The sequence below is a fragment of the Ammospiza nelsoni genome, chromosome 3 (assembly GCF_027579445.1).
Source record: "Ammospiza nelsoni isolate bAmmNel1 chromosome 3, bAmmNel1.pri, whole genome shotgun sequence".
NCBI classification, from domain to species: domain Eukaryota; kingdom Metazoa; phylum Chordata; class Aves; order Passeriformes; family Passerellidae; genus Ammospiza; species Ammospiza nelsoni.
In genome coordinates this window covers 48,990,802-49,013,247 of record NC_080635.1, presented here as the reverse complement: position 1 = coordinate 49,013,247, position 22,446 = coordinate 48,990,802, and the positions used below count along the sequence as shown (strand labels likewise).

Genomic DNA, 22,446 nt, shown 5'->3' with positions numbered 1-22,446 from the left:
CAGCTCCCCAAGCTGGCTCCTGGGAATGCAGGCTGGGAGCGAGCACGGCCAATGCTGCCATCGCCACGCATCGCCACAAGGCTCTCTGTCCCATGGACCTCTGTGCCGTAAAACACTCTTTGCCGGACGGCGGGGAGAGAACCCGGGTGCTTTCAGAGAGTTCACCGGGAGAAAACTTCCCTGCCGCCACCACCACTGGAAGCCAAGTACCGAAGAATGGTACGAACAGAGAGCTGACACTTCCCCAACCCGAGCCCGCTTCTGAGGCTCACCCCGCGCTGCCCTGCCCTGCCGCTCCCAGCCCGGCCCGCCCGAGGCGGCTGCGAGGAACTCCTCCCGGCCCCGGCCTTTCCCGTTCCCACCTCCCGCCCGGTGTCCCGGAGCGGCGGGGCGGGCGGCCGCTCCCTCTCCCCGCCCCTCCCACCGCCCTCCCCCGGGCCGCTATAAGCCCGCGGAGTTTCCGCGTCCTGTGACTGCAGTCAGGTGGTGGCTGGCGCTCCCCGCTCCCTCCCGCTCTCTGTCCCGCTTCGTGTTCCCCCGCCCGGCGAGGGCCGGCCCTGCGGGGAGCCGGCTGGGGAAAGTTGCAGGAAAGTTGCTGCCTGGGAAAGTTTAGAAGCGGGAGAGCCGCGGCCCCCGCAGCCCGGCCTCTCCGCCGCACTCCACGGGAGGGAGGGAGGGATGGCCGGCGGGGAAGGAGCGGGCAGCGGCGTGCCGGAGTGCCGGGAGCACCTCTTCAAGGTGCTGGTGATCGGGGAGCTAGGCGTGGGCAAAACCAGCATTATCAAGCGCTACGTGCACCAGCTCTTCTCCCAGCACTACCGGGCCACCATCGGCGTGGATTTCGCGCTCAAAGTCATCAACTGGGACAGCAAGACCCTGGTGCGGCTGCAGCTCTGGGATATCGCAGGTACGGGGCGGGACGGGCGGGCTGCTCCCCGCAGGGTGCGCCGGGCGGCGCTGGGAGCCCGGCTGCCGGGGGCCTGGCGCACGGCCTCTGCGGAGAAAAGTGTGCTTTGGCTGGGAAATGTCTCTTCTTGGGTTTTTGTTTTTTGTCTTACCCCTTATAAGCAACTTCTCATTCTTGCGTTTGAGCTGTAAGTAGAAGGAGGTCTTGACGTGGTAGTGAAGTTTTTCATTTTTTACGGGCTTTGCCCTCTCTCGTTAGCAGACTGTGGGGCTCTTGGCTTGGCCCGGAGTTTTACAGCAGTCCTCGAACAGCTGCTTTCTTCTCGCTGCTGGATCCAGGGCTCCCGGACTGTTCCTGCTCATACTGCTCTGCCTGACCTGCTTGTCTGCGTGGTGGGGGCCTTGGTTATCCTTGGTTATGGCTGCTGCTGAAATAAATTCAGGGTTGTGGCTCTGTAATGCATCTAATGCACCATGCTTTACAGGTTAAAGGTAACTCAAACAGCTAAAATTGTTCTCAAAGGAAGAATGCTTAAACTTTGTATGCTTGGAGTCACCTGGTTAATTTAAAAGTAGTTTTCATCCCTGCTGCATTGAGTGAGGGGGTGGAGCTTCTGTTACGCTTAGTTCAATATTCAAATCACAAATTTGTGAATCAGAAACATAGTTTGAGCACATGGAAGAAAAGTCCCATCTACTTGTCCAAACAATGCACTATTCCTTTCCTATATATGATTCAAACCTGTTCTTCAGCATCTCTTGTTTCCAAGACTCGGACTGTATACCTGCCATGGTTAACTTTGCTTATGCTGTGGAGTCAAATGCCACAGAACAATCTCTGTTTTGCCGTGGTCTCATAAAAAGTCTATCTCTTAGCTCTGTAATCACCTTGGTTGGTATTGCATTTCTAGCTTTGTGTGCAGCCCAGGTGTTACCCTGCAGCTCCCCTCATCTCTGTCTACCACCCTCAGAATATCTCCTTGTATCTGACAAAGCAGACTTGATTTCAAATGCTAGTGTTTAAACTTACACTGCTGGAAGACACAAGGGAAAAAAGCTGGTAGTTACTGTTTCCATGAACTTTATGCTTATCAGTGGAAGCTCAGAAATGAGGAAGTGTGGCATGTGGCTGCTGTAACCCTGTGACAGACCAGCTGTACCTCAGCTCCTGGTCTTTTTGCTCTAAAACGCTTCAAATGTGATTCCTCAGACTAAAAAGCCTTCATACTGCCATATGCTGAAATACACCATGGATCTTTCTGTTGCTGGCCTGCAGGGCAAATGAAAATATTTTCTAATTGCTGTTTTGAAGAGCAAGTAAGATGTTGGCAAGCTTTCTCTTCTGATGTGTTCCTCTTGTGGATCAGTTTTAACTTTCTGTGACTCAATTATCAGTATCAGTACAAGCTACTGCAGTCCCCTGGGTATATTTAGTGAGCCTGGGGTTCCAAAGATTGAAGAGGGGAGGCTCTTGGCATGCTGGGGTTTGGCAGGCTGCCATCCTTGTATTTGACTTCTCAGCCCTTCATTGCTCAGACTTGGGTAGGCTGTGTGCTTTGCCAAAGCAATCTGTTTCAACAGGATAGGCAGAAACTTAGCTTGAACTTGTCACAAAGTTTGGACAGAACCTATTTACAGCTTGGCAAGTTCTATCAATGCGTCCATGCATTAGTGTCCTGATCCAGAAGACAGAGTTTTTCATTCTTGATTATTGCCCTTGGAGTATTTTTGACACCGATAGCTAAGACTAAGTTTAGAGCTGCTGATAAATCCCTAGAAGCTTGTGGTAAATTGGTTGAAGAATTAAAATGATTGAGGAATTAAAATTTCTCCTGTCACTGAAATATTTTTCCTGTTTTATAAGACTTTTGTATGAACCCCCTGACTAGTCTTTCCCTAGCAGAAATTACAAAGGAAGCTGCAACTGTTCTGCAATTTGCACTCCAAACTCTTAGTCTAATCTACTAGTTTGGAGTATTCTGTTTCCAAAGGCTGGGGGAAGCTTGCCCAATGGAAAAAAAAGAAGAAAAAATACAAAGAAGAGAAGTAATCTTGGTGATTTTTGATTGGGTTGTGCTGAGCAAGTGTGACAGCAACAATTTGGACTCCTATAGCCCTTGATATCTGAGAGTTAATTAGTAAAATAGAGTGTTTTAGTGTCTGTAAGGGTATTTGATGGTCTTAAAGCTGTTGAAGTCCTCAACTTGGGAGTGTGTTCTGCAGCTCTTTATGTGTACAATCAGGAATAGTTCTAAATACTTGTGGATGTTAACAGATTTATATTGAAGTTATTAGTTAAAGAACCAGGTTGAAGATGGCTTCTATAATCATAGACACCATTCTCTAAAGTGCTTTATTGAAGTGTAGCAGTGTCTGAGCATGTGATAGTCATTCCTTTTTAACTCATCAGCCCAGCTGTCTTCTGGCTTTCAACAGCTCGTAGATAATTTTGCCTGCTGGTGTGTGCAGACAAACGGCTTTAGATCTCTTGAAGAGATCTGAATCTTATGGTAAGTAATGTTACATGTGACTTCCCTGCAAGCAATATAGGGCTGGCATTCTGAATTTATTTTGATGCATTTAAAAAGGCTGAATTAAAGTCTAACCCTTAAGGATAGAAAGGGATGTTATTTTCACTAGATCAAAGCTTGTGCGTAACAGTTCATCGTAAGAAGCTTTCTTTAAAGAGCTGGGTGATGGAAGCTAAGGTTTTGTACCTCAGTCAATGATAAGAACTGACCCTGTAGTTCATGCATCAGCTAAAGATCATAATGCAGATACTATGCTGGCTTCTGATTTGATTGTAGGAAAAATTATCAATGTTGTGCAGTTTATTGCGATGCAGTAGGTTACTGGATGACTTCAAATTCTTGTGCTTGCTGAGGTTGTTTTGGTTTTGGGTCTTTTTTTTTTGTGATTAGATAATTCTGTCAAATAGAGCATGACCACGTTGCACTACTTATGCTTTTTTTTCTTCTGAAAATAGCTCTCTTGTAAGGTACAAAGTAGTACAAATTCTTGCAGCAGTATCAAAGGAGAAGGAATGTAAAATAATGAAGAGGGAGGAAGGTTACTGTTGTACCTAGACATTTGTATTTTAGAGATAGTCAGGTGTTTTAGTTTTTAGACACGGGTTGTAACTTCTTAAATAAAGGTGATGAAAAAGCTTGAGAGTAAGACTGATTGGTCACTGTCAAATTATCTTGGTTGCAGCATAAAGAAAGAAGCATTCTGAAAGGAGATGAACAGATTATACGTGTGTTTATGCAGAAAAATATATTATACGTGTGTTTAGCTGCCTTTAGGCATTATTCTTGGCTTTTTTGTTTTGGTTGTCTTTTGGTTTTTGTTGCCTTTTTTTTTGTTTTGATGTGTGTAGTAATGAAAAATTATCTTTCTGGAGAAATTCTGAAAGTGTTAAAACATTGATCAAAGAGCATAAATGATTGGCAACATAAATAGGATGTAGGAATGAGTCATTGTAGTACAGAGATGCAAACCAAAGAAATCTTAATGATAGGGAAGTGTTTTGATGGTCTTTCAAAACAGTAGAGATTCCTACTTGAAGGACGTGCTGTTTTAGTGAGTACTGCACTGACCACAGCGTGCTCAGGAGGTGTGTGTGGCATATTGATGAAGCTGTCAGGTGATATTGAAAGAGCACTTAAAGGATTTTCAGTTTCATGGAAAATTTTGAGCTAATCTAGTAAAACCAGCAACTATGTTAGTTGCTGCTTTTGTGCTCATGTTGACTATCACTGTCACTCACATCAGCCTGTGTGAAGCGCAGTTTGCTGGGGAGCAGGAGTGGTAAAGAGCATAGATAGTGGCTTGAGGTTGGCTTCTCATGAAGAATGTCACTAATGGCAACTTTTAGATGATTTTAAAGGTTTTTTTGAGGAATTCTAAATTAACTTTTATGTAATAGCATTCTACTTCCAGGATTTTATTAAAATTTCTTTGTATAAATATTTATTGAAACTGAAGTAATGCTTTAATTGGCAGAGTATGGCTATGAAGTTGGCCAAACAGAAGAGAAATCATTGTACTTTGGTACTACAAACATGCTCTACAGGCTTTCAAGAGCTGAATGATAAGCAGCATGTAGCATATAAATTTGTTACTAAAATCTTGCATGCCTCCTTGAGAGGAACTGAACTGTAAATTGTTATAACTATATACAGGATCCCAAAAGGATGGAGATATTAGACCAAATATTTTGGTTAAATACTAAATTGAGGAAGGGTGGGAATAACCCATCTCTTGTATGAAGACAAGTAAGTGTTAAGATGTGTGAGTGGATGTTAAGAGCAAGTTAACTTTTTAAGTAACTGCTAGACTTTTCTATAGGAAGCCATGAGAAATGGGAGAGAGTACAGGAAACCATGGATATGGTTGACTTTCAAAGGCATCTAGGCAGTTACAGTATGTGAGATAGCTTACTTCCATGTGAAAACCCTGGTTTCAAGCAGCTCTCTATTCCAGCTGCTCTGCACTTGTGCCATTGGCATGTCATAGAGACTGCCAAGTTGATTTTGTGTACTGGGGCATTAGCTTGTCTTGAATTATGGACTGACTTTATTTTTTTTAAAAAAGGTCTGAAGCAAGTGTTAAGTGATATTAATGCATCCCTGAAAGTCTATAGGAAAACAAGCAGAAAACTTCTGCTGTTCTGCATCCATACCTGGCTCTGTGCCAGAGGCACGTATGCTTCAGTTGCTTTGCGGGGAAGTCTCTCCTAAGTGTGGAGAACTTGGAGGCAGCTGTCTCTAAAAGTAGTTGAGGTATTCTTGTTACAACTTGTCCTTAGCCACAATGCATGTTAAAGGGATTAAAATGGCAACTCTTGCAGAAAAAAAAATGAAAAAATTGCTTAGCTATGTGCCTGGTACAAGTGAGCATAAGGTGGAGGCAAGACAATCCAAGTGTAACCTTCCCTCAAATGTGGAGATTTTTTTCTCACCACTATAAATAGTCTTAATGAGTGAGCATAAATAACCATGTCAGAAATGGATACAGAACTTGGAGCTCAGAGTTTTTCAGAAACTTGTAAGTTTTCTGAGGTTGTTTCCTGATTTATAGAGTGTTGGAGGTTCCAGGAGCAGCCTTCAGGTGGAGATTAGGAGTGCTATCATTTTCCTTATAGTTGAGGTCAGAAAGCTCCCAGTCAGGGCTGGGGAATCTTCTATGTGATTATGTCTTTAGACTCATGGAGATGTGAAAGACTTCATTTCTGACTGCTTCCTGCTCACACATGTTTAAATATAAATCTCATGAGAGAAAACTTGCTTAAGGGTTATGCTTACTGGAAACATGCAAGACTAGCAGATTAAGTTTGGGGATGGGAAGTAGAAGGCCTGCTCACATAGATTTTGAACACAGAGGCAAGAAACAGCACTGAAGGTACTTTGTTTCCTTCTAGAAACCATCCCTCTGTGGGAAATCTTGTGTGGGCGTCCTTTCTTATGACTTTTCTGGAATAGCTGGATTTGGATTATGAGTTTTCACTTCAGAATGACTTTCTGTGCTTGGAGCTCTACAGCTAAATGTCAAAATAAGTTCTGGATGTGTCAAATTTGGGGTTTTGGTAATTTTACAACTTTTAGATATCTCTGAATGCAAACAGATTCTGCATGTTTTCTTTTTTGGGAGTCCTGTTTAAATACACTTTTAATCAAATGTTATCAAGATATGAGGTGTGTTTGTTGGTCTAATGAAGGAATTTCCACATCTTATCAGTCGGGTACCAAAGCATTCATAATGGCAAAGGTTCTTTTGCTTAGTACTATGTTATGTAGCCACTCCAGGTATTGCATATGTTATTTTGAACTAAGCCTATAACCATTATGCTGATTAAATTCCATAAGTATATGGGAAATGCTACTGTATTGACGTTGGTGTTGTAAGATAGTCTAGTGTGGTAATTTTGATTATGCAAGGCAGGACAGTTCAGTTAAATGAGAGAATTGAGGCAGATGTTCTTTGATTGTCTTGGAAATTAGCTTAGAATTTCCTCATTAGGCATTTCAAGGTATTCTATGAGAAATGGGGTTAAAGATGTGATCCTAAAAGACCACCTGATCCAGTACAGGCTTAAAATAGAGTTCAGTGTATTTATTTTAGAGATACTTCTACTTCTGTCAGCAATGGAAATGCACTTTGTGCTTGAGCATCTATTCTCTATGGAATAGATGGTTCTTCAGCCTTCTTTTCAGATGTTGCACAGCAGTTGCTCAGAAGTTTTGTGCTTCCTACAAGATCACAATAAAAACTCTTTCCTAGTACTCTGATACAGAGAGTCAGGGATGGCTGAGTGGGTATACATCAAATAGACAGGGGAAATCTACCTTAAAGGCAAACAATACCTAAATTCTTAAGTGCAATAGAGTAGACAGGAGGAAAAATAGTACATAGAGCTCAACATAACTAACTTTTGGATTAGTTCATAAAACTGGAGTTCTTTGCAGAAATAATAATCTCATGTGGGTTGCCCACTTTTCTGAAGGCAAGTATTAAATTCCTGCCCTTCATATAATACTGACTCAAGTAGTCAGAAATTAAGCTGGTTTGACAAGTCAAGCACATTGTCTGCACCAGTTTGTCTCGGAAGTCAAGCAATGTTGAATATACACTTTTCTCTTAATGTATGGCATTCACATGAATGTAAATCAAGCTTTATCAACTGTCCTTTCATCTTCAGAACTTGCAGCTTCAGAGTCTTGGTGCTTAACCTTATTTACATTGCCACTTTGCCTCTTACCAGTTTGGTTTGCTTTAGGTGCGCATTAGGACAGGGTGTTACCAAAGTGCATATCCACAAGTACAGTTTGAGTTGGCAAGTGCTGTAAAGGGGTAATTCTCAACTTATGACATAAAGCAAAGAGAATAATCTTAGCTGACTGGTTCCAGAAAAGGTATTAGCATGCTGTAAAAAATAAGATTCTTCCTCTCAGTGGTGAGTGAGACCACTGGATTCAGTCTCACAGCTGTCAGACATAGCTTCCATGAATTCCAGTGGTAACCATTGCTTTGCTTTTGTAGTCTGCTGTAAATGGTTCCCTCCAAATACTTGCTTCAGAGGTTCAGAAGTGTGATACACCACCCTTAGAAAGAAGCAGTTTGCAGGAAGGGAATGTCTATTTATATTTTTGCATGGAAATAAAGGGATACCTCTTGTGAAATTCCTGCAGATGTTAAAGCTAGTGTGACCAGCAGTAAGCAGTGACTACAAAGCACAGCATGCTTCTCAAGCTACTGTGGTACAGTATTCAATATTCAAAGATTTCTTCTGGCTATAGAGACACAAAAAGAGGATAAATGGAGTGTGATTATGCTTTGAGAAATGGAGGGATTTTAGGGCTTAATAGAGCTTGCTTAGGAATGTCTTAACTGTCTAGAGAAGGCTGGCAAGCTCTGAGCAGCGGTGGCTTCTACATTAGCAGGTAATGAAAACAAATATTCCTTATTGTATGGATTTTAGCAGCTTTTCAAATAATAGGTTGAGAGGTAGTCTCTGAATGTCACTGCAAACAGCTTATGGGAACTTGTTCTTTAAGTGCTCCCAGGCTAAGAGTGCTGGGTAGAGCAAAGTGGCAGCAATTTGATACAAAATTCCAATCACACACAATGTGCTATGACACATTGACCATTTTAGAGATTAACATTTTTTCAGTCTCGTGATAAAGTTGTTCTGGAGACAAACTGACTTTAGAATTGTTCTGCTGTGTGCTGTGAAATGCTGTAGTGCCATGCAGCATCACTGTGAAGCACACAGTGCAGTTCTGGCTGCAGGGCACCACACCAAGGAATATGGATCAGAGGGTGGCAGGCATGAAATAGCTTAACTCTGGCAGATTACTTGTTTGGGTAAGTCTTGTTAAAGCAAGGTAGGCAGTACCAATTCATGCTGTTGCTGGCACTAATTGGACTATGTCAACCTCTTTGAGTACTTATGCAGGGGAATTGTTCTATACATGCTGAATTTGACAGCTAGTTAGAAATTGTTTAGCTTGGTTGCACTCTGATTTTCTGGGGATTGAAATCTAGTGCTTAAACAGGGACTGTCTCTCACTTGCTGTGGAGCAAAGATGCAAAAAACCCCAAGTGGGTTCTTATACAAACATGACTGTCATACTGCTGCATAGAATACATACGATGTTGGACAAAACCCATTGAACTCTTAGTGCAGGGTGTTGCCTCTCAACTTCTTAAAGGCACAACACTCAGCTGTTGAAGTCAGTTTGGACAATTAAGTAATTAGATTAGTGCAAGACTACAGGCAATAATGAAAAGTTACAGTGTTGCTATAAAATTCCCAGGGAGAGCTGTGTAATTATTTGAGGGAAAACTTTGTCTTTGTGGGAGAGAATGGCATGCCTTTTCTGTTAGGTGGGCAGAAGTGATCCTAGCTCCTGGTGCAAATCTCTTCCAACACTTGCCATCTCTGTGCTCTTCCTATTTCACAGGTAGTGAACAGAACTGTCCTGTGTTAAAGCAGTGAATGGAAGGACTAGTCATTGATTTTGAAGTTTCATATAGCTAACAAATTGTTAGTTTAGAAACTAGCTGTGTTGGGAAATGGAACTTCAAAGCAAACTGCTTCCTAGTATTTCAGAATGAAATAGTGACTTCTGTGAATATGTGGAAATACTTTGTGATATGATCTAAATAATCAAAATACTGCTGCACTTGAGCTGATATTCATCAGTAACTTTTCAATGGCTACAGGGTCTCAGACATACAGTGTGTGTACAGTATATATTGTCAGTGTCATGCCTCTGACACTGCATTGTGCAACAGAACTGCTCCAACTGCACCCTGCAGCTTTCTAAAATAGACGTAACCAGGGGATCAAAGGTTATCTCTTACAATAAAGTGTGAGTCAGTTGAACAGGGATTAACTGGCTTTTGCCCTGAAGACTGTTCTGAAGCATTTGGGAGAGGGTTAATGTTGGGAAGAGGTCCATCCAGTGGTCACTTAACTTACCCATACCACCTATAGTAAGAAAGGGCACTAGCAGTTGTAATTGTCTGAGGCTGCTTTTGGCTGTTAGAAATTAAGTACTGCAGTCAGTGAGGTTTTTTCTAGTACTTGTCTCATACAGGAAGATATAACATTCTAGTAATTCTCACTTCCTAGCCTGTGTTTGTCACCAGAACCACAAATAACACTTTTTCTCTGTGGTGGAAAGTAAAAGTCAACCTGGATGTTCTTTAACATTTACAGGTTTCTAACATCTGCTAGAGATGCTAATGTCATAAAATCACAGAATGGCTTGGGCTGTAAGGAGCCTTAAAGATCATCTAGTTCCAGCTCTGCTGCCATGGGACTTGACCATAGGTTGCTCCACCCAACCGGGACTTGGAGCATTTCCAGGGATGGGGCATTCTCTGGACAACCTGTTCTGGCCTCACCACCATGACAGTGGAGAATTTCTTCCTAATATCTTATCCAAACTTACTTTTAATTTAAAACAATTTCCCTGTGTTCTGTCAGTACATGCTCTTGTAAATAGCCCCTCTGTCTTTCTTGTAGGGCTGCCTTTAGGTAGGTGCTGCAAGGCCTCAAGTCACCCTGAAGCCTGTTCTTCTTCAGGCTGAACAATCCCAGTTTTCTCAGCCTGTGTTCCTAGGAGAGGTGCTCCAGCCCTCTGATGATCTTCATGGCCTGCCTCTGGACTCACTCCAACAGGTCCATATCTTTATGTTGGGGATCCCAGAGCTGGATACCACACTCCAGTTGGGATCTCACAAAGGCAGAGCAGAGGGGGAGAATCAACCTCCATTGCCTTGCTGGCCATGCTGCTTTGGATGTAGCCCAGGATGCAAGGGATTTTCCTGGGCTGCAAGTGCACATTGCTGGCTCATGTCCAGCCTCTCATCTATCAGCACCCCTAATTCCTTCTTGGCCCAGCTGCTCTGCCTGTGCTGGGACTCCAACACAGCTGCAGCACCTTGCACTTGGTCTTGTTAAACCTCATGAGATTCCCATGGGCTCACTTCTGAAGTCCAGGTCCCTCTGGATGGCATCCCATCTTTCAGATATGTTAGCTGCACCACTCAGATTGATGTCATCTGCAAATTTGTCTGTCATTAAATAAATGCATTGTTCAACACCTCCATGGTTTTCACTTGTGGCAACTTTACAATTTTAGCTTAAATGGATAAGACCGAGGAGTGGGGAGCCATCTGGTATTAACAGTCTTGTAGTCTGTCTACTCTCAATCTATGGCTACTATCTGTGGGAAACAACAGGCAGACACACTTGCATGTGAGCTGTAATATTGATAGTGGTTTGGTTAACCTACTTCTTGCACAATAACAGATCCAATCTAATTAGGTAGGACAGTTCTGGGACAAGATGTGCTGGTTTGGGGAGATGGGGGATAGCTGTCAGCAGTGGTAACTTGCCAGTAACATGTTTGTATACCTCTCTAAAAAGGAACTTCAGTCAACTCACACCTGACCCTGGTAATGCTAAAATGTACATTAGATGTCTGGAGAACTGGGAGATTAATCCTCAGGGCAGTTCTGGGTATTTGCTATATTTTGCCAAACATCCAGCTGGCATCCAGAGTCTGGTCTTTTCCTGCCTGTGGCTCTTGAAGGGCTTGTTTTGAAAGTGACAGTAGTTCTATGTTCCCAGCCATTTTGGATGGGGATTTAGATTAAATCTGTCACACTGGGTGACAGTAACTTTACTGAGAGTTGAAATTGTCACTCAGGTGTTTCTGGAAAAAAAAAAAAGCTTTCACTTATTAGTTGATATAAACTGCCTATCAACTCATTAATATAATAAATAGTCTGGGGGAAGGAAGCTTGACAGACTCATTATTGTGCATATCCAGCAGTCATTTGTACATTTAAATTGTTTTTTCTGCCTCCAATTCCCATCGTGTAGGAGGAGTTAAAAGTTGAAAATGTGAGTGAAATAATAGGAGTCTAGGGTATCTTTTTTGCTAAATATCCACAAGAACTGCTACAATAGTAGGTCACACTGCTGTAATAAACAGGACACTACTGTTTCTCCCTTACACTGAGACTGCTCTAGAAACACTTTAAAATGTACTTCAAGGCAAGGCTGCAATGGTAACTTACCTTTTGCAGTAAAGGACAACTATAAAGCTTCTAATGCTTAATCTTAAATTACAGCCCACAATTTCTTTCCTGTAGTTTTTAACTTGCATTCCACCCCCATTACAATATAAACTGGGCAGTGACAATAGCTCCCAAGTTCTAATGCAGTTTTAAAGTCAACTTTATTCCTGTGGTGCTGCTGTAGGGAGGTGAATTAATTCCTGATGTGTGTCATTGTGCAAATACTTCACGTAAGGTTGTTGCAATTACTGGAAAATACAGTGATGATAGGTGCTGAGTCATTTTGATGTGGAAACTGTGGTTAGAGAATGCAGAAGTTTGCATTACATGAAATCACTGCCATACTTCCAAATTAAACTTCTGATCCCTGTGACTGTCCTGTATCTTAGCTCCTCATTTATACCTGAAATACTAAAAACTGTACTTTAGTGGCATCAGATTTATGCCTAGTCACTGGACATAACAGAATGATTGATCTTGGGATGTCCTTTCTTTACTGCTGTACTAAGCAATTAGTTATCTTCCTGCTCTCTTCTAACGTTGTACACACTGGGGATTTTAAGTCTAGTTTAATCTGTTCACTTTTAGCCTTTTTCTTCTCTGGGGGTATGATCCACTTTCTGTACAGCTCAATTGTCACATATGGAGAAATGACTAGCAAATATCTTGCTGGACAGAGGAAGGGGCATGACGGATCTCTGAACTGTGCATGGCAGAAGCTGAGACATTTAGTTTTAAGAACAAAGAGAATTATGTTCAGCCTTGAATTTGGAGGATTAGTGTTTTGTAGTTTGATTTTTCTGTTTGAGGGTTTGTGGGTTTGGTTGGAGTTCTTTTGTGTTTTTTTTTCTGGTTGTTGTTTTTGCCTTGCAAAAGCTCTGTCTGAAATTCCTGTTCAATTTTCAAACAACTGTCTAGAATGCTCTGCATCCTAGACAAGAAGGTCATCATGTGCTTTCTCAGTAATGACATGATTATAAAGAAAGTCCACTCAGTTTAAACTGAATTATTTTCCTGCCTCATGCTGTATATCTTTTACCAAACAAAACTCTTACCTCCTGGGCAGGCCCTGTTTTATTGCTTCTGTCTTTGTATGAAATACAGTATATCCATCTTCATTAGGCTCCAGACAGGATGAAAGAGCAGTTGGCAAGGTAGTGTTCAGGTCAGGTTTATTGTTAGTGGATGTGAATTCTAGAGGTGAAAACAGCTCTGTAACAACCTGGTTTGGGTTACTCTAGAATAGGGAAGTACTCATATTGGGTGGTATTTGACATATTAAAAGGCATTAATCTGTAAGAATCCAAGGCTGTTGAGCTTGTAGTGTTTAAGGGTAAGAGCGAATCTTCCTAATATAAAGCTTTAATCTAGTAAGTAAAAATAGAAGCTTTCTTGCTGATAGGCACATCAGTTTTCTACTTTCACCCAAATTAAAACTGTGGAACCATATATATTGATGTTTCTCTAAAACTCATACTACAAGAGAGGTAAGAGTTCTTGGAAATAAGCATTAAATGCTGGTTGTGGACAGGCAAAGCCTGTGGTTTATACTGTGGCTGCTATAGAATACTAAGCAACATACAGTTCCATGCTGACTTCCATTCCTAGCAGGACTGCTGTCTTCTTACACTGTGAGCAGCCACTGTACAAGGCTACTTTTGGTGGACTCCTCAGGTTTGGTTCTGAGCTGTGCTTTGTAACTTTGTTGCTTTGGAAGCTATATGTAGCACTGTACTAATTTCACCTTTTTGTACACCTTAAATGTGCTGTTGTGCATGTTTCAGGAATGGTTATTGCTATATGAGGCTCATCTGGCCACCTTGTGAACTGTTTCTGTCTTTACAGCTGTTTGGGATGGAAGAGCAATAGGCAGGAAGGGATTCAGTCAATAGTAATGTCCTGCACTGTGCTCAGTGATTGCAGCCTTGTTTATGTGCAGCATGCACAGCTATCTGAGAAATGGTAACTGCCTGATGATCTTTTCTGCCATTCCTAAATAACTTAGCTTTCCTATGTAGTGATCATACTCTGTCTATTCCTTCTGGTAACAATCTAGTAACTCTTCCTGCAACTAATGAGTACAGCTTAATTTTCTTACGTAAGTGTTCATCAAATATTTGGAAAAACAGCCTTAAGAAAAGCCTGGAAGCCTCCCAGCTCTCCAGCAAGTGAATAGCGAGGACTCATGGGACCATTTTCCTTGCTGCTTCAAATTCGTGTTCAGTCTCATGTCAATAACAGCAAGTGGTGCTCAATTCTGGACCATTTCAGGGCTGAATTGAAAAACTTTCTGTAGAAGACTGAGGCTGGTGCAGAGCATTGTAGATCTTGAGATTACACTGTTTGTTTTGTGGGACTTCCTTTAGTGTGAAGGGATATCTCCCTGTGTTGGATGCTGGGTCAGTGCTTTAGCATAGTCCAAGGTATTCCCATGTGGCAGGAATTGGTGGTGAAACTGGCAGCTCAACAAATGAGGAAGCTGAGAAGGAGCTCCTCAAAACTTGTGTGGTGCTCTGTGCAGTGATTGGCTTAATGTAACTAAATTTGACACTGTGAAACTCCATTAAAAAAACTCAACCAAAACTTCCAAAACCAAAATCTCTACATTCTACAGGTGGAGTTTTTTTAAATGTGACATCACTGATGTACAGGAGTAGTAAAGGCCTTCTGATCTAACTCTTCCTCAATGGTACTTGATTGGTGGAAACAGTGGTCAGTGGTATGGTTTCTAGTAAGGCTATTCTAAAAACCTCTTTCAGGCATAAAAGCCCAGCCTAGGGAGACAATGTGAATTATTTGTGTACTCTGCTTAGGAGAATTCTATTAGCAGTGTGGCTTTTCCAGAGGCACAGTCACAGAGAGGCAGGCTTGGTGCCTAGCTTGTTGCATTGTGTTAAAGTCCGTGGCATTAATGTTGCTTTAAAACTTGACTTTTGAGTATGGAGTTAAGAGATTTCTTCTTGGATCATGCTTGTTCTTACACAAGATGTAGTGGAAAAAAATAATGTGTAAGCTCTGTTCTGAAGAATATGCTGGGTAGTGATGCTGCTTTCTGCAGCATCATAGTTTAAAGTGAACAGCCAGAAATAAAGTCAGCTTCTTTATAGTTCTTTGGATCTTTAATGTGGCTGTTGCTGTTTTTTGGTCATTATAGTAGCTGCTTAGGCAACCTTTTCTGAAACTGTCTGTAGGGAATGAGCTAATCATACTCTGAATTACTGACATTAAAATGAGGCAAATGAGCTGGAAAAGAACACTGCTGGACAGGATCTCTTGACAACTTCATTTACTGAATTTTGGTCTTTCTGAGAAGGTGATAACACACCCAATTCTCTTTGTATCTGTTTGTCCTTGCTAATCAAAGGAGGACTTGAATGTTTATAAACAGAGGACAACTAGATTTCCAAATACAGCTCTTCCTTTAGCTGCTGAGATAAAAGCTCAAGTGAAGACACACTGTAAAACTAAATCATAGAGTTCAGGGACTGCTTTTCCCAGTGAAGATTTCCAAAGCAAGCAGAAAGCTATTTTAGTAGCCCAGACTTTTCAAACAATGTGCTAGGACTTGATACTGCTAGACACACTCAAATGTTAACACACCATGATAGTCTGGCCTTTCAAACAGAAGAAAAAGTGAACTGGCACACTCTAATTCTGTATTTCAAGTATTCTGGCTAAAGTAGTTGTACTTAATAAGAAAAGGCTTTTTTGAGTTTTCTCTGCTTATGGGCAATTGATATTTTTTTCCCCTTGGATTTTTGTTGTGAATAATTGTACTTTAACTGTTCTTGCTTTAAATCCTAGGATTGCTGTAGAACTTCTATAGTTGAAAATTAATCCAGAGTAAATCTTAGACTTGAAAAAATGAAGTCCAAGTTAACAGATCTAGCCAGAACTGTTAAGCTAGCAGCTTCTTTTGAACTTGTCCCTAAGGAAAAATCTATAATATAGGTGACTTCCTCAGAAGATACTTTGAAGATGGTTAGCCTAGGAGCTTGCAAAACCCCTTGTTGCTCACCATTTAGCAAAAGGCTGAGTTTAAGTCTTTAGCTGAAGCAACTAGATTAAAATACAAGTATTCTTTGATGAAATAATGATTTGTGTATAGCTGTGTTGGTAGTGTTTTCAGGCATTACTTGTCAAACAACTCTATTCAACAAATAAGTTGACTATATAAGTGTAGAACTTGAGGGGTTTTTTAAGCAAAACTTGAAGTCGTGGTTGGGACTGCAAACTAGTTTAAGCATCTGACTTGTCATGTATGGTGTAAATAATAGCTGTTACAATGAACTTAGGTGAGATAGAGAAGGCAATGTTTTATGCCCTAGGTGACTAGACCCAAATGCCAAACTTCTATGGATTAAGCTGATACACTAAGCTGTTTACACTGAATATAGTTTGTGCTGCAATAGAAATGTACTCTGTGACTGTCCTCTCTTTCAGGCCAGGAGCGCTTTGGAAATATGACCAGAGTATACTACAAAGAGGCAGTGGGTGCTTTTGTGGTCTTTGATGTCACAAGAGGCTCCACTTTTGAGGCTGTTTCAAAATGGAAGCATGATTTGGACAGTAAAGTACTACTTCCCAATGGCAGCCCCATCCCTGCTGTTCTTCTTGCAAACAAGTGTGACCAGAAGAAAGATGGCAGCCAGAATCCCTCTCAAATGGACCAGTTCTGCAGAGAAGGTGGCTTTGTTGGATGGTTTGAAACATCTGCCAAGGTAAGCTTAATAGAAAAATATTTTTAGTCTCTTGAATACTGGCGTAAGAAGGGTGAATATAATCATGTAGGAAATAAAGTTATCAAGTATAGGAAGTGACAGTGAAATTCAGCAAAATTTGAACACTTGTCTTGGCTAGCTTCATTCCTGAAGAAGATAAGGCACATTTGATTTAGATGAAAAGATATCTCCAATTCAGAGCATCTTGAAACTATCTGGAAACCATGATTATTTGAGTTTGATAAGTTTTTTCATCTTGCATGTGTGAGGATCAGTCATTCTTTATATGTTAACACTACTAAATGCTGATCAAGCTCCCCAAAAAATTCAGGTCATCTTTAGGTGCAGGCTTTTAAATTGCATTTTCTTTTGTCACTGTTTTATGTAAGAAACAGCAAGATTTGAAGTGAAGAAGCTGTTTGTTTACTCATTATTACCTACCCACAGTGTTGCTAAAGTGCTTTTCTATTTTATCAGGCAATGTCAAGACTGAACTGGAGAAAAAAAAATTATTCTGTATAGTAATTTAAGTTAAGAAAGAAACCTGCTTTAGTCAGTTAACTTTGAGTAATTTAATGTGTTATGCAGTTTTAGTCTACAGATGTTTTGTCAATGCACAGATTAAACTGGCTGCAGCTTAGCTAGAAGTGACATCCAATATTTCCTTAAAGCCCAACTGATTCTTAAAATGAAGGACTCGTCTAGATGAGGACCGTGTGGCTGACAGACCAGTTTACTGGTCTGGCTGATAAATCCTTTATAAAGCAAGATAGGCCTCAAGGTCCTGCTTTTCCCTTGTCTTGCCTACTTCCTTCAGCTGCTGCTGCTGAAGTGCTACACAGTGATGTTTAGACAACTCTTAAAAAGCAAAGAATCTCTAAGGAGACTTTAAGAAACAAAGTAACAAGTTGTTCTTTGTTTACTTTAAGAGAAGGATACACAATTAAAGGAATTAGTTAAATTAGCTAGCAATTTGTTTGTGTTTGAAAAGGTATTTCCAAACTCATCCGTCTGCTACTAAAAGCTCTGTTTTTAAGGCTCTTTATACTCAAAAAGAATATCAAGTTTTTGCTTTGGTAAAAGTCTTCCCCAAACCTTTACCTGCCTGTAATACTGCTATGTATAAACTGCATTAAGGCTTAAAAATAAATGCCAGTAACATTGGGGAAAAATCTAATGTTAAATTCTAGTGGCAACTTGTATTACTTGTATTTTAAGTGGCATTTTAGATGGGACAGTGTAAAACAAGGTTTTGCTGCAGAGAAAAATCCAGGCAATTAGTTCTGGCTTAGATATTAATTGACTTGTTTAGAACTCTGAAGAATTGTAGTTGAAATAGCAAAAATTTAGGACAAGTATCTTGTTTTCTAAGTATACCAAAACAGCTTATGGCTTTAAGTCCTGCCCACTTGGATATCCTATTAATCTGCTTTTGCCTTTCTGTTGGAACTGATAATTGGATCTTCAGTCATAAATAATATACTGGGCTGGTATTTCCTTTGGAAGCGAAGATGAGCAATTCCAAACATGGCAGCCCTGTGCTACCGGATGGCCCAAACCTGTGGCTGGAGACTCCTTGGCACTAGGCCAGCTTGGACCCTCAGAAACTGGGATACTCCAGCAAAGTACATCTCTAAGTATCCTGCACACATACATTCTTTGGGGTGTATGGGAAGGGACTTTTCAAAGAATGCACAAGAATATGTGGAGTAGCTAGATAGGGCACGAGGAAATCGTTGTGATTTTGAGGTTCATGGAAAAGATGAGTGCATCCAAATTCCATCAGAAACAGAAAAAGGGTCCAAAAGGTAGGACAATACTGCAGATGATGTAGTTGCCTAGGATCTTTCCTGATGCAGAAATGCACTTAGGCATTTGTCAGTCTTCCAAATGCAGGTGACACTTATTCCCCTGACTTCCTACTAGGTTCAAATCAGATTTCAGCTTGTAATATGGATGAATAATTTTGTGTGCAATCTTTCTGCTAACTTTTTCAGAAAAAAAAGGGTGAGCAATGACTTCTTGCATCTAGACTCTTTGTGTTCTACTGATGAGACTGAAAAATTATTTTCTTTTTGGATAGCTTTAGGAAAGTGTGGCTGTTAATAGGAATGTGTGACTGTTTCAAAAAGATCATTGACTTCCTTGTTTTCAACATTTTTAGGACAATATCAACATAGACGAAGCTGCTCGATTCTTGGTGGAAAACATCCTTGCCAATTACAAGACCTTTCCTAATGAAGAGAATGATGTGGGGAAACCAAAACTGGACCTAGACCCATTGAAAGCAGAGAGTAAATCACAGTGCTGCTAATGCAACCACCGTTCAGTAGATGGGATAAGCAGCAGGACTTTGCTTTAAATCAAAATGCTGCTATGGTGCTGCGATGTGACAATCCATATGGGGTGTCTGGTACTATCTGAATTGGTGACTCATTTGGGTGTTTACATATTCTTGTTTAGCATGAAACTGAGTATCTTGTGAGTTATCATTCTACTTGCTTGAGTGTCTGCATCTAAGTCTGATTAGTGTCTTCTTACTTGAGAACATAAGGTAGTGTTTACACTCCTGAAAGGAACAAAGACAACATTCAGTGTCTAGTTTGTTTCTAGGACATATGCTACATTCCAAATAGGACTCACTTTTAGGTGACTAGACTCTTGCACCTTTAAAGTAAACTATTCCTTTGTCACCACTTATGTCCCACGTGAGCCTTCTCACCAGCACGATTGTCCCTATTTATTATGCCCACCATGAGGATCTGTCTCTTTGCTAGTTCTCCTGGATCAACACCTCCCAGAAATCTTGATGGGGCCAATGACAGATGGGAGGTATCTTTCCTAGTGTGGTCACTAAGATTGAGTGAAGTAGATGGCTTTTACCACTGAGTAAAAGCAACATGGTTGTTATTGTGTTTAACAAGGGAAAGATATTGTTATAGAGATACTAATAAAAATGCATCTCCAGCAATTTAAGGCTGAATATTTTCAGCTAATACTTTACATATGAAACACATTAATGAATACAGTTGTACTGCTGGCACATAGTTGTAGTAACCTCACCCCTATGCACATCCAGAAATAAGCATCTAGTAGCTTCTTCATGCACTAACACTGAAAACTTTACCAAGAGTACAAAAAGTAAGTATCTTACTGTCCTGTGATGATGAACTTTTTCTTCTGTCTGGAGATGGTTCAGAATACCATGAGCAAGAAGAGAGGTCTTGAGGGAAATAGCTTAATTGGTTCATGCTAGTCTGTCAACCTTTCTGCCCCAAGCTCTATCTTTGTCAGTTTTAGAACTCTTTTGACTGCTTTCAACTAAGAAACTGGCTTACCAGTTTGTAACTGTATACTGAGATACTTATGTTTCTTTGTTATAACACTCATGTATTTTTGGCAGCAAATGAAGTTCAAAAGGATTAGAGATATTTCATGGTTCTTGGATGTGTTCTGGAACTCTGGCTCTGATTGGCTCAAAGGCTTTGAAGCTCCTCTTTATTTTAAGGGTTTCTTCTGTCTCGGTACCTCATTACTTCAGAAGTCTTACCTTGCTAGGTTTGATGGTGCTGATGTTTAGGTAAACATCAGAACTAGGTATATGCAGGATTTGACATACTTTAATCTGTATTGAGATTTCTTAGGCTGTCTTTTTTTCTAAAGAGTAACATACTTTTTAAGAGTAAATAAATATATTTGGGCATCTTTTGTGTGTTGGTGTATGCTTTTGAGGACATGAATCCTCTCATATGTTCCACACTATACTCAAATACTTCCATTGACATTTGAAAACAACTTTATCTTCTAGTGTGTGCTATGCTAAAGAATTATTTAAAGTTGCCACAGCAAGGTTTGGCATAAACCAAAACTGAGTTTATTAAGCTTAGAATCCTAAGATAATTCAGATGAAAGGAATCTTAGGATGTCTTCTAAGCCAGTGTCTTTCTCCAAGCAAGGTTACAGCACAGTGCTTAGGTGTTCATGTGGTGTGGTCTTAACCTCAAGCCATGGAGACTGTATGGCCCTGGGAAAGTTGCTTCAATGCCTGACTTTCCTTGAGAGTTGAAACTATCACAATCTTCCTATTCAATCACAAATCTCATCTGGGTCCTGTCACTGATAATATAATCCTATGCAGGTTATTTTCAAGAATATCTAAACTTTTACTTGAAGAGTTACTGTTGCTATATTTAAGCACTTTCCTTATTTTGCACATAACATCTTCTAAACATCTGCATGAATGTAGGAAGAACATGACTCTAAAACTGGTAGGATGGTACTGGTTTAGATACAGGTTGTTACTACTGAGGCCAGTAGTATAAAACTACCTGCAGGATGTAGTCTTTTTTTTAATCTTCTGTCACTTGTCTGAGGAAAAGAACTTGCACTTCAATAGAATGCTAGTCTTGCTTTGTGCTACAAACTGCATTTTCACTATCCCTCTGTGAAGAGAGAGTATTGTGATATTTAAAACTGAGCAGGTGAATTGGGAAAGCTGATCCAGGCAGAACAAGAAAACTGACAAAAGACTGGCCTGAGGAAGGAAATGGTAGTGTCTCCCTGGTAGAGGGAAATGGGACTGCAGTTCATGCAAAAGTGTATAGATTAGTTAAACAAGTCATGAAACCCTATTCTCATTAACCCAAAACCTTTGATTTGGAAAAATATGTGGAAAACAGACACAAACAGTGACCTTTTCAGTATAGGATTTTCTGATTTATCTTAACTTCAGTACTAGAAAAACATGAGCTATTCCAAGCTCCAGAGTTTTGTTTAAACTGTGTCAGGTTTGTTGAGTTGTACTAACTCCTTAGATTGAACAAATCTTTGTTCCTCTGCAATAATTAATCTGTGGGCAATAGTTGAAGTCATTCCTAGAGACCCAGTACTTGATGTCACCATGGAACAGGTGGATGCCCAAAGTAGTCTGTGACCCTGTGGAAAGCCCATGCTGGAGCAGGTTTTCTGACAGGTCTTGGGACCCTGGGGGGAGTCCATGCTGGAGCTGAAGTCAGTTCTGAAGGACTGCACCCCATGGAAGGAACCTACATGGTAGCAGTTCATGGAGGCCAGGGGAAGAACTCACATTGAAGAAGTTTCTGGAGGATTGTCTCCTATGGGAAGGGCCCCATGCTGAAGCAGGAGAAATGTGAGGAGTCCTTCCATGAGAAGGAAGGAGCAGCAGAGACAATATGTGATGAACTGCCTGCAGACCCCATTTCCCATCCCCCTGCACCACTGGGTGGAGGAGGTAGAGAAAACTGTGAGTGAAGTTAAGCTCAAGAAAAAGGGAGGGGATGGAAAAGGTGTTTTTAAGATTTAGTTTTATTTCACATTATCCTTATCTAATTTGATTTGTGGTAAACTAAACTAATTTACTTCAGTCAAATCTGTTTACCATGAGAGCAATTGTGAATGATCACCACCTCTTACCTCAACCCCTGAGACTTTTGTTGTATTTCTTATCTTCCATCCAGCTGAGAGGGGAGTGATACAGTGGCTTTGGCTGGCACCTGCTGTCCAGTCAGGGTCAACCCACCACACAGGGAAACTACTTTGCTTGAAACTTAAAGAATTGTTGTTTTCAATGGTACTTTGCCACAAGATCCCCAAAATCACTGCTTTCTTTTATTTAATATCTTAAGGAGCAAGAACTTTCTGTCAGATTGTCCACCAGGCTGCTCTTTCATTTCATTGGGTTACATTCCAGCTACTATGTGTT

The 22,446-nt window shown here is 40.8% G+C and overlaps 1 protein-coding gene across 1 annotated transcript; it reads left to right on the top strand.

Moving 5' to 3' along the window:
* Positions 1–489: 489 nt before the first annotated feature.
* RAB32 (RAB32, member RAS oncogene family) lies at positions 490–20,427 on the top strand. Its single transcript, XM_059469227.1, has 3 exons — positions 490–907; positions 16,447–16,724; positions 18,889–20,427. The coding sequence occupies exons 1-3, from the start codon at positions 679–681 to the stop codon at positions 19,036–19,038; spliced, it is 657 nt and encodes a 218-aa protein (XP_059325210.1). The 5' UTR covers positions 490–678; the 3' UTR covers positions 19,039–20,427.
* The last annotated feature ends 2,019 nt before the right edge of the window (positions 20,428–22,446 follow it).